This window comes from Ochotona curzoniae, unplaced genomic scaffold, assembly GCF_017591425.1.
Source record: "Ochotona curzoniae isolate NIBS_2020 unplaced genomic scaffold, NIBS_Ocur_1.0 scaffold_3223, whole genome shotgun sequence".
Lineage (NCBI taxonomy): Eukaryota > Metazoa > Chordata > Mammalia > Lagomorpha > Ochotonidae > Ochotona > Ochotona curzoniae.
Genome location: NW_024467108.1, coordinates 5,775,942 through 5,790,407, shown reverse-complemented (window position 1 = coordinate 5,790,407; position 14,466 = coordinate 5,775,942). Strand labels below are relative to the sequence as shown.

At 39.6% G+C, this 14,466-nt stretch overlaps 1 protein-coding gene across 11 annotated transcripts in view; it reads right to left on the bottom strand.

Annotated features, from left to right (window-relative positions):
- The window catches only part of EMSY (EMSY transcriptional repressor, BRCA2 interacting), a 95,448-nt gene that overhangs the window by 38,408 nt on the left and 42,574 nt on the right, over positions 1 to 14,466 (bottom strand). For 10 of the 11 annotated variants that reach the window (XM_040964377.1, XM_040964386.1, XM_040964382.1 and 7 more), the window contains 2 exons: positions 13,454 to 13,708; positions 2,752 to 2,901 (listed from right to left, as the gene is read on the bottom strand). In XM_040964377.1, coding sequence (XP_040820311.1) covers positions 2,752 to 2,901; positions 13,454 to 13,708 — 405 coding nt within the window. The remainder of the gene's footprint in view (positions 1 to 2,751; positions 2,902 to 13,453; positions 13,709 to 14,466) is intronic. The other variant, XM_040964385.1, reaches the window with a different exon arrangement.

The following is a 14,466-nucleotide window of genomic DNA, read 5'->3' as shown; positions in this document are numbered from 1 at the left end:
ACAAAAGCACTTGGGAAAGCAGTAGAATATGGCCCAAGAGCTTGGGACCACATACCCTCTTGGAAGACCCAGAAACTCTAGGCTCCTAGCTTCAGTCTGGCACAGACCCAACCATTGTGGCCATTTGGAGAGTAAAGCAAGAAGATACCTTCCTCTATCTGTTTCTATAACTCTGCCCTTCAAATAAATAAATTTTTAAAGAAAAAAAAAAGAGAGATGTAGGGTCACTAAATATAAGTAGTTTGAATTGGATATAATCATATATTTGAATCAAACAAATCTAGTACAAAGTAAAGTCTGCATCATTAGAATTATAGTTAAAAAGATTTTCAGTAAAAGGAAGCACATATTCTAATTCAGACACATAAGCACAGACACAGTATTATTTCGCCACTTCTCTCTAACATGAGTAGTCCTATGTACATACCGTTATTATCCTTGTGCTAAATGAAAAGAAATTTAGGGTAATTGTGATAAACTTAATCCAAAAGGAACAGTGTTTAAAAGCATAGGCTTTACACAGAGAAAGAAAATAAAACCAGTTGCTAAGGACTGGAGGAAAAGTGGGGAATGGCAAATTATTATCCAAGGGGCAAAGTTTCAGTATGGGAAGAGGAAACAGTCAAGAGATACATAGTACTAACCGTTATGTCAATGTGAATATACTTGATACCAAAAACCGCACACTTAAAAATGGTAATTGGGTTGGCACAATGGTAGCGTCAAGTTGCCATCTGTGATGGTGGTATTCCATATCGAAGTGCCGATTTAAGTCCCAGCTGTTCTGTTTCTGATCCAGCTTATTGCTAAGCCTGGGAAGGCACTTAAAGATAGCTTAAGTATTTGAGCTCTGCCATCCATGTAACAGTCCAGCACAGTAAGAATTGCTGACTCCTGGCTTCAGCCCAGCTCACTCTCTCCATTTCCCTTCCTCCCTCCCTCCCTCTGTTCCATGCTATCACTCTACTTCTTAAATACTTTTAAATGGTAAATCTAATGATGTGTATATGTGTAGTCACCTCAATTTTTAAAATCACTTATTTACTTGAAAGTCAGAGTTACAAAGAGAGGTAAAGGCAGAGGGGACGAGAGAAAGAGAGAGACCTTTCATCCACCAGTTTGCTTCCCAAGCAGCCACAATAGCCAGAGTTAGACCAGGCTGAAGTCAAGAGTCAGGTGCTTCTTCCAGGTGTCTCACATGAGTGCAGGGGCCTAAGAACTTTGGACATGTTGCACTGCTTTCCCAGGTAATTTAGCAGACACTGGATTGGGAAGAGGAGCATTCAGGATATGGAACAGTGTCCACATGGGATGCCAGTACCACAGGTGGCAGTTCTGCCTACAATGCCACAATGCCAGAAATTACTACTATTTTTAAAACAAGAAAACAAAGGTTTTATTTGGACTCAAACAGATTTGGAGTTAAATTCCTCAAATTGACTGCACGGCCTTAGACAATTTTTTTTAATGTAAGGGGTTGAAAATGAAGGAAATGGAATCTAATGGATATTAGATTCTAAATGCAATGTTGGTACAAACTGGCCAATAAATCAGTTTATAAAACTTAAACAGTATCATCTTATACAATTAAATGCTGTCACCTAATATAGGCCCTCAAAAAGATGGTTAGGAACTCCACATTTAACATAATAGTAAATGCTAACTCTAATATTAGCAGCTATTGAGCACTATACTGGGAACTTCTTGTATATTTAATGCATGTAACACAATAAGTTCAGTGTGTATTATTATTTCATTTAAATGAATGAAGGAAAAGTTTTAGAAAGATTAAGCAAACTGCTCAAGGTTACAAAAGGTGGCTTTTATGGGTATAGTATGACCTGCTTTCCCAAAATTCATAAAAGATGCTTAAATTCTGACATCTTATTGTTAATTGCTAATGGATTAAAGGTGTAGATTTGATCCTATGGTTGCGACTTGGAGACGGAGCCAATAAGTCTTTGGATCACTGCGGCAAGGGGCCAGAGGGGGGTGGTTTAGAGGGTGGTTCTCCAAAGACAGGATTTCGAGTTTTCAGGTTCAGTCTATGTACTGGTTCACTGTGTGACTGCCTCGCCTCCACAGATGCTGGATTAGGGGGCTGCCCATCCTTGAAGAACTGTAATCTCCAAAGGGTAAGCTGCAATAAACCTTCTTCTTCCCCCAAAGCTGGTCCTCTCAGCTACTTCAGCTAAAGTAACAAAAACAGTTTTATACAGTGGCATTATCCAAAATATTCTGCACTGTTCTCCTCAGGTACATGGCTGCTCCCCTACCTGGACACAGTGGCATATTATGCCACCATCTCAGTAACACTAACCATATAGCAGGACCATGTTTCAGAATGAGGTCTAGGTTCATTTTCACCCACTCAATAAATCCTGACTGAGCATCTACTGACAGGTCTGCACTAGGTATATGCATATGATGAGTAAAAAATATATGGTTCCTCATATACACAGAGTTTATGGCTTAATAAGAAGAGTAATATTAAACAAATAAAAAATAACTAACTAGGTAATTAGAAATTATGGTAAGTGCTATGAAAAAAAAAAAAGAGGATCACAAAAAAAGAGTAACAAGAAGTGACTAATTTTAGCCTTTTGGGGTAAAAGTCAAGAATGACCACTTTGAAGGATTGCCTCATTAATCTTTCCATCCCCTTTGTTACTTAGGCATATTGCTGGTAGGACAGAGAAACAGTTCATGAACATCCGATGAATGAATGGACTAATGCTTTAGAGAACTTACCAGTAGGAGTGGTTACCAATTTAGTTGTCATAATTGCACCATTACTGCTAACCACCATAATAGGGGAATTGCTACTGGTAGGTAGGGTTGCCGTCACTGGTTTTGGTAAGATTTTACTTGGTTGAACCTGTTGTGTGATGATTTTAACACCTTTGAAAGAAGAAAAATAAATCTCAGCACAAATTTTTAAAAACATGCCCCTTATACTATCCCAAAAGGGCAGCTACTCACACAAATTTATGTCATCTCTCCTAGAGAGAAGCTCTTTTTATTAATATTGATGAAACTCTTCAAATTTCCATTTCTCAGATTCCCATATTTCACAATTTCTCTCATGCAACTAGACTACTATATATTAGCTAAGCTCTTTACCTCTTAAGGTTTATTTTTTAATTGAAAGGCAGAGTTACAGAGAAAAGGAGAGACAGAAATCTTCCATCCACTCTCCAGATGGCCACAAATGGTCGGAAGCCTGGAACCTGGAGCTTCCCATGTGGGTGTAGAAGCCCAAGGGCTTGGACCATCCTCTGATGCTTTCCCAGGTCATTATCAGGGAGCTAGATGGAAAGTGCAGCGACTAGGCCTCCAAACAGGTGCCCATATGGGATACCACCAGCAGAGGCATAACCTGTTAGGCCATGGCACAGGCTGCTAACTAAGTTCTTAAGGAAAATGGAACCTTTTCCTTTGTTTATAGTTCTGCCATACATGCATTTTCAAATCAAAGTCTGCCATTGGCCTTAACCTTTCAGAGGCAAATAAACCATCTGTTTCATGGAAATGCTTGCAATAAAAGGACTAACATAAAAAGTCAAAACAGAAGTTAATGCAGCATTTACATATTCCCAACTGCACCAAGATTTCCCCTAACTCTTTAAACTTACATAAAAGCTGCTGAAAACTATGCAGCAATAACAATTTTGGTTACATTTTAAAACTATTTGCTATTCAAGCTTTTAAAATTTATTTTACTTATTTAAGGGGCCAATCAATATTGGGTATAGCTATAATACAGCAGGTAAAATCATCAGAATTCTGGGGCCCCAGAATCCCATATGGGCATTGTTTAGGGTCCTGGCTGTTCCACTTCTGATCCAGCTTCGCACTAATGCTCCTGAGAAAGCAGGAGAAAATGGCTCAAGTCCTTAGGACCCTGCACCTATGCTGGAGACCTAGAAGAAGTTTACAGCCCCTGGCTTCAGCCTGATCCAGCTCTGAAGGTTGTGGTCATTTGAGAAGTGAAGCAGCAGAACAAAGAGTCTCTCTTTGTAACTCTGCCTTTTAAATAAATACATAAATCATTATAAAAATGTAATAATAATAATTCCAATGTGTTTAAAACCATTCTAGAGGTCAATCTTAAAGCAAGATAAGGAAAGAAAGATTTGTGATATATAAACCCAGATTATTTTCTCCTTCCCCTTGTAACAGCTCAGTAAAGGGAGACTCCACTCCGGACTGCTGCATTCAAGGACACAGGCTTCCTTCTTCTCCTGGCTCCAAGCTCAAGAACTTCAACCTCAGCAAGAGCAGAACCGTGGCTTACCTTGTTCTGCCCTAGCCTGTCTAGTGCTAAGGCTAAGCGGTAGTGAGGGCAATACAGAGGGATGCTCCCCTCCGCCCTGCATAATTCATGAAGTAAAGCTCATTCTTAGGCACAACAGCCCTGAGAAAACTGGAGACCTAGTTGCCTTGTCCTAATTTGCAAGGCAGCAGCTCCACCACCTGGAGAGGCAAGGTAAGAGGGCCTCAGATTGCTACCCAACCCTGCATGCCTTTTTTCCCTATTCCATGCCTGCAGCAGGGCTGTCACTCAGAAAATGCTGCCAAATGATTCCATCCAAACTATGGCTCAGGGATTTACCTAATAAAGCTGAACACTCTTAATCTCTTCCCAAAGGAACTGATTTTATTTAGAACAAGGAGAAATCAAGCATAAATGCACCGTCAAGAATAGTAGAAAATATGGTAAAAGGCAGTTGGAAGGAGATTCACCAACTCAATGAAAACAGTCTAACTTACAGGTTAGATAGTTTGGAAGAGAGAACTGAGGAATAAGAAAGATGGGAGAAATCCTCCTGGAGTCAGAAATAAATATCAAAAACAAATCTCCCAAATTATTTCCTCAACAGAGTTGAAATATGGATTTATTTATGGAATAATATATGTTTCACGGTGCTTCTGAAAACAATAAGAGAAATCAGCCAGCAGTTAATGGAACTTAATAGATGGGTATGGTCAGAGAAGTCACGTAAGACAGCCATAACAATACCACAATCACCCCAAAGTGAATGGGCATAACCAGACCTGTGCATCCCTAAGGAGTAATACCAGAAGCTCAATACTGTGAGGAGTCAGGATGAGAATTCATTGCAATAATTGCTCCGTCTCTTGAGAAATATTCAAAAAATAACAGTAACGAATTTTGGAGGAGAGACCAGTAATCAATCACAAAATCTTCCAAAATGTTTAATTTCTAACACAAGTATTTGGAGATATTCAAAGAAACAGCAAAATATGATTCACTCACAGAAGAAAAAAGCAGATATACCATGTTTTTTTACAGTGTCCTGATATCAGATCTAATAAAAAAAAAAAACCTGCAAAGCTGTCTATACAATATAGTCACAGAACTAAGGGAAGCATGATGATAAAAGTAAAAGAGAGTGTGGTGGGAATATTATACTTAATAAGATATACATGAGACAGAAATTTTAAATTAAAAAAAAAACAAAATGGGGAAATAGACCAATAAAGATGATCTAAGCTTAAGAAAAGAATGAATTAAGAATAATGAACAAAATTCAGCGAAGCAGGTAACATAATTAATCATACTAATCATACCAACATACATGTAATGGAGCACCAAGAAGAGGAAAGGAGGGAAAAAAGATTCAAAGAAATAACTGAAAACGCAAAAACTATACATCCAGGAAGCTCATGTAAGACAAACACAAAAACAACTATATATTTTAGTAAAAATGAAGAAATTCAAATACCAGAAAATACTGAAACAACATCACTTACAACAGACACAATTACAAAAGGGGTTAACAACTGACTTCTCAGCAGAAATAAAATGAAAATAAAATCTTTATCAGATAAACAAAACCTGAGTGTATTCCTAGCTCCTAGGAAACACTCCTAACAAAGGACAATAAAGAAAAGTTGTACAAATAAAATAAACATGGAACAAGTCTGCTCTTACCATTTCTATTCAATATTATACTAAATGTTCTAGTCAGGAAAGAAAAAAATAACTCAGCTGAAGCAAAAAACTTTATTTGCAGATGGCATGAATTTTTCCTAAAAAAAAAAAAAGAAAGAAACCAAGGAATCCACTAAATCCACTTAAAAAAAACTATTAAGAATAACTGAGACCATAAAGTTGTAGAATGCAATACTACCACAAAAACATCCCTTACATATTAGGAGTGCACGATTCACAAAAGCAAATTAACAGGTACATTTACAATAGTATCAAAAAAATAAAACTTAGGAATAAATTACACAAAAGAACTCCAAAACGTATACTCAGGAAGATTCATACTCTTCATTCTAAAAGTTAATAAAAACAATGATGATCAACTAAGATGGTATTTATAAATAGATTGACATATTGATGAATAGAACCAAACTCAGAATCCAGATTTCAACTAATATCTGATAAGGTCGCCAAGATCGTGCAATGGGAGTGAAAAATACTTCTTTAAACAAATTAATCTGGTCCACCAGGAGAGGTATACTCATAGAACGAAGAGATACACTGACCTGACGCCATACACTAAATTAACTAAAAATGGACTGGAACAAATCGATCAACTACCCCAGCAAAGACTGGCAGTGAATTCCTGGACAAACAGAGACTCTAAAGTGGACTATGTCAGCCAATGAGTCTGGAGAGATTTCATCGCGATTGGAGTGGCAAGATCAACAGCAATACAGAACTGCTGAACTATCAAAACCACTTGAGCAGGACCCTCGGAGCATGCCCCACATCAGGGACCCTCAGATGGTTGGGAGGCTGGGTGTGGCTTCTCCCAGTATCTCTCCCCTCCCCCCAGATACAGGAAGGAAAAAAAGAGAATGTTTAAACAATGGTCTCACCCACTTTCCTCTTAGCCCTTGACACTTTGCTCCCTAATCAATTATGTAAAAACTATCAAAAATAAAATTTATACAATTAAAAAATAAGCAAATTAAAAAGCTAAATAAAAATGGATTAAATGCTTGCATAGAAGATGCAAAATTGCCAAATATTTAAGAAAAAGGGAAACAAAATTTGGATTCTTACATATAACAATATAAGTATGAGCAATAAAAGGAAAAAATAGATAACTGGATGCCATTAAAACTAAACTCTTGTATACTTCAAAGGATATCATCACAAAAAAGAAAAGTCAGAATAGGAGAAAATTTTTCTAAGTTATATATTATTTGCAAGTTACATATTTTGAAAACTACATATTACATATGGAATATATTAACATTTACAACTCAACTGTAACAGATATTTCTTCAAAAAGGATATATGAGAATTTCAAAAAGCACATGAAAATGCCATTAAGGTCATCATGTACATGAAATCAAAAGAACAATGAAATAAGATTTCACAGAAACTAGGATGGCTAGGATCAAAAAAAGAAGTATTAGCAGTGATGGAAATTGGAACCTTCACATATCACTCAAAGGAAGATAAAACAGTGCATCTGTTTTGGAAAACAGACTGATAGCTTCTCACACAATAAAACAGAGTTCCTGAGATTCCATTCCTAGGTATACACACAAGAAAACTCAATACTCAAAACTTGCACATAAATATCTTCACAGTATTATTTATACTGGCCAACATTCCTGGATTTGGATAGGCTCAGACCTGCCTGCTGCACGCATTTGGGGAGTAAACCAGAGGGTGGAAGGTCTGCCTCTCTGACTTTCAAATAATTTTTTTTAAAAAAAGAAAATCTAGCAAGATCAAAATTTTAAATTCTTTTATCATTTGACAAAGAAATTACAGTTCTGGGACTTTATACTACAGATATAATTATGGACATACAAACTAGTGAGGCACAGATTTGGTCACTATTGTTTTGTTTGAAAAAAAGGAAGATTAAAAACAATTAAAGGGAATTCATAGATTTTTTTTTAAACATTTGGAAATTAAAACAACTCTGACTAATTTATGAGTCAAGAGGAGAACGCAAATGAAATTTTAAAACACCACTAAATGAAATTGAGAATATATCAAACCATATGGGATGCAGCTAATGCAATACTAAGAAAAATTCAGAAATATTTAAATAAATGTGGATACAAATTCTAAAGGTTTAGAAAAGAGAAAATCTACTCAAAAGAAAAATATAAATTCTATTCTCAAAAATCTAAAAGAGCACAATAAAACTAAGAAAGCAGAAGGAAGGAAATAAAAAGATAAAGAAACCGACAAGAGGAAAATGATGTAGGAAAAAAAATCATTAAAAACAAAAATCAATCAATCTTAAAAGAACAAATAAACTCCATAAAACTGACAAGCCTCCAGAAGTTTACCAAAGAAAATGACACAGAAGACACAAAACAACATTAGAAATGAAGCAGGCATCAAGGCACACTTAAATAAGAGACTGATAGAATTATGATTCCTTATGAAAGACTACACCATTGTAGTAAAATGGGGAAAATCTGTCAGGGGATGGGAGTTTGGGGGTGAGTCCCAGCCTATACGAAATTGTACCACATAATTCAAAATTCAAAATAAAAATATGTTAAAAAAAGAAAGAAAGAAATGAAGCAGGCAGGCCCGGCACAGTAGCCTAGTGGTTAAATTCTCACCTTGCATGCACCATGATCCCTTATGGGTATGCCACTTAGTATCCTGGCTGCTCCTGAACCTGCATGGGACATCAGGGAAAAATGCCTGGCTCCTGGCTTCAGATCGCTCAGCTCCAGCCATTGTGGCCACTTGGGGAGTGAACCAGCAGATGGAAGATCTTTTTCTCTATAACTCCTCCTTTCTGTAAATCTGAGTTTCCAACAAAAAATGATCTTAAAAAACTTTTTTTAATGAAAAAAAAAAAGCAGATTTAGGGAGTGGTGGTGGCAGCAGCAGTGCTTTGGTGTAGCGGATCGTACATGGGCTTGAGTTCTAGTCCCAGCTGCTCTACTTGTGATCCAACTTCCTACTAACAGGCCTGGAAAAGAAGATGACCCAAGTTCTTGGGTCCTTGCACCCACATGGAAACTTAGATGAAGCTCCTAGCCTAGCCCAGCCCAGCCCTGTCCAAGATGGCCAATTAGCAACAAACCAGTAAATGGGAGCTCTGTCTGCCTCTCCACTTCTCTGTAACTCTGCCTTTCAAATAAGTAAGTAAATTGTTTAAAAAAAAATAGAAGAGTGGTGGATCTCAGGACGGGGCGTCTCATGCCTGGATCCCGGACAGCCCACCATGTGTACATGGTGAGCTGTTCCCCGGGTGGCCAGTGCGCCATTTCTGCCAGGCTCCGCCTGCTGGCGCCCGGCCGGGGAGCTCTGGAGATTTGGTTCTTTGAGTCGCTGCTTAATTAGCTCCAGGTTGAACCCATTGTGCTTCTTGGACCTGAAACAGGCAGTAACTCTTCCTTTGTAAAACTTGTAATCACTAATAATGCTGAGCACCAAATACCAGTCCATGCAGAAGCTATGGCTTGGGGCTTGTCCTGCAAAAGTAGCTCCAACAGCTGGCTAATGTGTCAACTGGTAATGGAACAGAGTAGATCAGGCACGACTGAGCAAACCTTAGCCCACAATTAAACTAGAAACCAGGAGGGAGCAGAGGTCATGCTGAGATAGGCTCTTGTACCTACTGGTCTGTGGGAGCCAGGAACGCTAAGCCACAGTGTCTAAGGCAGCGTTCGGGACAGGGGAGGGGCTGTGCCAAGCTGAGTCAGAGCATCCATTGGCAGGCAAGTGATCTATGGCTGGGAACAGACCCAGTTGGGGAGCAAAGGGGAAAACCCTAGCGGGGCTGAGGTTCCCACCAAGAGGCGTGTGGCCTGGAAGGGGGGCTGCGTTCTGATCTGGAAACAGTTGTAGTCTCCCTTGGCACAAGTGTGGACTGGGATTGGATGCACCAAACCGGACCGGACCCCAACACCCCCTGGTGTCCTGGAGGACCAAGGCAGATGTGCGATGGACTAGGCAAGGTGTCAAACCCTTACTGAGCCATGTATGAGCCATACGTGGGTATGGACAAACCATGGCTGGGCTGGAACATCCAACAGCAAGAACCAGATTGGGTCGAAGGCCAGTCAGGAAAAGCCACAGTTCCTGCTAGGACAGGAGGTGGACTGAATAGGGCTGGCTCATGGACCCACTGGTAAGTGTGAAACCTGGCATTGGGAGAGGTTCTGATGGAGAAGCCTGGACAACTCCTCTGGCAGGACACACCCGCCAGGTAAGCGCAAGAAACATGATAGGAAACAGCCCAGAAAAGGCCATGGAAAGCTACACACTAGCATACAATTGGCAGACGTGGGGGCAAGACCAGGCTGAATCTGCCCACATCATCCACTGGCAAATCCAGGCACCAGTGTGGGTCGACCCAGGGTTGGTCGCAATAAAGACTAGTGCACAATATGGAATGCCGAGGTGAGGTTGCCTGTACCGGAAGGGACCGCAGCGCCCTACCAGCCTGAGAACAAGAAAGGAAGTGGGCAGAGCCAGCAGGGGAATAAGGGAGGGTTCCTTTGCTGGACAGCTACTTCCGCAGGAGAGCATGGGCTGGGATGGGGGCAGACCAGACTAGGCAGAGCTACCACACCTGTGCGCCTCATGAGGACTAGATCAGGGAAAAGCCGGGCTGGGCTGATTATTCCTACTGGTGCAAACAAAATTAAAGTGGGCGAGGGTTGTTTGCGCTTAGCCACAGCATCAGCTGGAATCTGGGAGTGGGAGAGGCCTGGGAGGGAAATAGTGGGCTCATCCCTCTTGGGTTACCACTTCCACAGGAAGACATAAAACCAAGATAGCGGCTGGGGTGGAATGGGGTGTGGGACAGACTGGATTACTGCTACACTTACTGGCAAACCAGGGTAGGGGGCAGGCCTGGTGGCGGTTATTGTGGGTCGCTCCAACTAGGCTGCAGCTCCCACTGGTTTATGTGAGGGCCAAGTATGTGCTGGGCAGAACCAGGCTGGACTGCAACACCCATTGGTTCCAGTGGAAGTCGGGAGTGAAAACAGAACCAATCCAGCAATTACAACCACCAGCTGATTGGAGCGATGGATGGTGCCAGGCCCTGTACTTGTTAGCACATACAAGAAGTTTCTTTGGAGATCTTCCTAATCTAAATGCTGGACTCAGAACCCTAATGAAGAAAAGAGAGAAGACAGAACAGGTCAACCAACCATCTCAGCTATGATGGACTATGTCAATCAGTGGATTTTTCAAAGACTTCATAGTGCTTGGAGTGGCAAGATTGACAGCAATTCATAACTGTTGCAATATCAAAACCACTTGAGCAAGAATCTCAGAGCATGCCCTACATCCGGGACCTGGGGAGGGTGGGAAATTTGGTGGGCCTTCTCCCTTAATACCCCCCTTTAAGCATGAAGGTAACAATATGGAAAACATACTAGTATTATCCACTTTTCTGTAGTCCTTGAACCTTCTTACCCTAATTAACTATGTAAAGAATGTCAAAATAAAATTTTATTAAAAAAAAATAGAAGAAAGAAGAAATGAAGCTGATGAAACATATGGGATTAGTGTTTGGCACAGTGGTTAGAATCTAGGGACACGTGCAACCCTTATCATAGTACCCAGGTTTAAGTATCTATTCTATTTTCAATTCTAGCTTCCTCTAAGGCACATGTTGGGAAGCAGTAGGTAATGGCTCAGTTACTGGGATCCTGCCACCCACACTGGAAACCCAGATTGAGTTCCAGGTTCCTGGTCCAGTTTGACTATCGCAGGCATTTGGAGAGTGAAGCAGTGGAGGGAAACTGTTTCATCTGTCTCTGTCTGATCTCTGTGTCTTTCAAGTACATGGAAATCAATTTTAAAATTAAAAATTAAAGAAATGAAGTGGGATAATAATATAAATCCTGTATTGAAGGGATAATTAGTAATCCTACAAAACAATTAAAATAAACTCAACTTTGGTAACCTAGAAGAAGTATACCAACTCCACACAAGCCACAGATAATCTAGACAGTCCTATGACTACAAAAGCTGAATTTCTAACTTAAAAGTTCCCAACTCCCTAAAAAAATTCTAAGCCCAGATGATTCTATAATCCCGTAAAGTCTATTAGATAGTTGAATGGTACCAGAAGCAGCATTTGAGATGCTGTTTGGGATGTCTACATCCAGTACCACAGCACCTTGGATTGCCTCAACTCTGCTCGTGATGGCTGCTTCCTGCTAGTGCACATTCTGCGACGCAGCAAGTGATGGCTCAAACAGGGGTCCATGTCACCCACACGTGGGACCTCGATTAAGTTCCATGCTCCTAGCTTCAGCCTGGTCCAGCCTTTGCTGTTGTGGGCACTTGGGGAATGATCCAGCACAAGGAAGTTTGTTTCCCTTTTTCTCTGCCTTCCAAAAATAACTAAACAAACATGCTTTAACAACAACAACAACTGTGCAAAAAACCTAATAGAAAAATCTATTTTAGAGCAAAACGTTTTGAAAATCTTGCACAGATTTTTCATTAAACATATTTTTCACCAATTTTGGAAGCATCATCATATAAAAGGAATGAGCAAATAGGATTTATTTCAGATACACAAAGTTAGTGCCACTGAAAAAATCAATCGATGTAAGCATATCAACAGGCTAAACAGGAAGAAAAAAACAATCATTAATAATTGAGAGAAAATGTGTTTAACAAAATTCAATATCCATTCACGACAAAAACTCCCAGAAAACTAGGAACTAGACAGAACTTCCTTAACTTGGATAAAAAAAGAAAACAAAAACAAAGGCTAAGATGTTGGTTAAGATAATAATTTTCCATATCACAGTATCTGGGTTCAATAACTAGTTCCAGCTCCTGATTCCAGCTTCTTACTAATGCAGATCCTGGGAGGCAGCAGTGACAACTCAAGGGACCAGGCTGCTACCCAATGGAAAACTGGCTTGAGTTCCCAGCTTCAATCCAGGCTCATCCCAGCCTGAAGGGCACTGGGAGGTTGAAGTGGCAGATGGGAGTCCTCTATTTTTCTGACTCAAGTAAATAAACAGATAATCCTACAATGGCATCACACTTAAAGATTGGAAACAAGGCAAGCATGTCTGCTCTCCCCACACTTACTCATTCAACATAATATTTAAGTTATAGTCAGTGAAATAAGATAACCTTTAAAAAGAAATAAAACTGGTAACTCACTACTTATAGATGATACAAACAGAAACTCCTAAGCAATCTATGCATGAACGAATTCAATAAAGTCAAAGATATAAGACCAATAACATTTTTTATATTGATAGACTCATAGAAATTAAAAACACAATGCCATTTGTAGTAACTGCAAAATGAAAATTTGGGGCATAAATGTAACAAAACATGCACTGGATCTATATGCTGATAACTATAAAAAACCGATGAAAGAAATCAAGTAAATCCTAAATAAACTGACAGATATAAAACGCTCATGGACTGCAAGACTCAGAGAACTGGCAACTGGACAAGAGTTATGGCATCTTACAAACGTCTTCTACTTACCTGATTCCTGTTTGATCTGGATGGTAGGTTTGATGCCAGGTGGTAAAGCAGACTGCTGAGGTTGTTGTTGATGAGATACTGGAGAAGGCTGGGCCACCTGCTGCTGTGTCTGTTGCTGTACTGGATGTAACTGCTGCTTAGGGGACTGTTGGTGCTGCTTAGGAAACTGTGCAAGAATCTGAGTTGGGGCACCCACTAAGCTCTTAGGGGAAGGAAGTCTTGTTGATGCCATTTTGATTGCTGATGTAGATACACCTATAGTCAAGCAAGGAAAAATAAATTTTGAGAACATAATTAAAATAATTTCTGGTTACTTTAGTATATAACAAAGATAAGCAGACCAGTATTATGACACAGAAGGTTGTTATAACTTGCCATGTTAGCATCTCATATTAGAGTACTGGTTCAAGTCCCAGGTACTCCATTTCTGATCCAGCTTCCTGTTAATGCACCTTAGAAAACAATGGAAGGTGGTCTAAACACTTGGACTCCTGCCAGCAATGTGGAAGATCAGGAAGGGATTCCTGGCACATGGATTTGGCCAGGCCCAGATTGGCTATTGAGCCTTCTTATTTATTAGATTGATTTATTTGAAAGGCAAAGCACAGATAATAGAGAGAAGAGACTTCTATGCTGCTTCACTCCCCAGAATGTCAAAGACAGCAGCCAGGACATGAACTAGGGTCTTTATAAGATACTGTTGTCACAAGCAACAGTTTAAGCTGCTACACAACATAACTGACCCTGTGGCCATTTCTTGAGTGAACCAGTAAATGGAAGATCTCTCTCTTTTTCTCTGTTGTTCAGTGTTTCAAATAAACAAAAAATAATTCTTGAAAAAAGATGAGGCAAATCAATACAAAGTATGATATATTAAGCACTGGTTTTAAACATAATAATGAGGTTTTAAATAACTGACATTGAAATTAAGAACAGATTCTACATATTCCAGCCTCCCCTGCTTTTTTTTTTAAAGATTTATTTTTATTATTTTTTATTGGAAAGGCGGATAT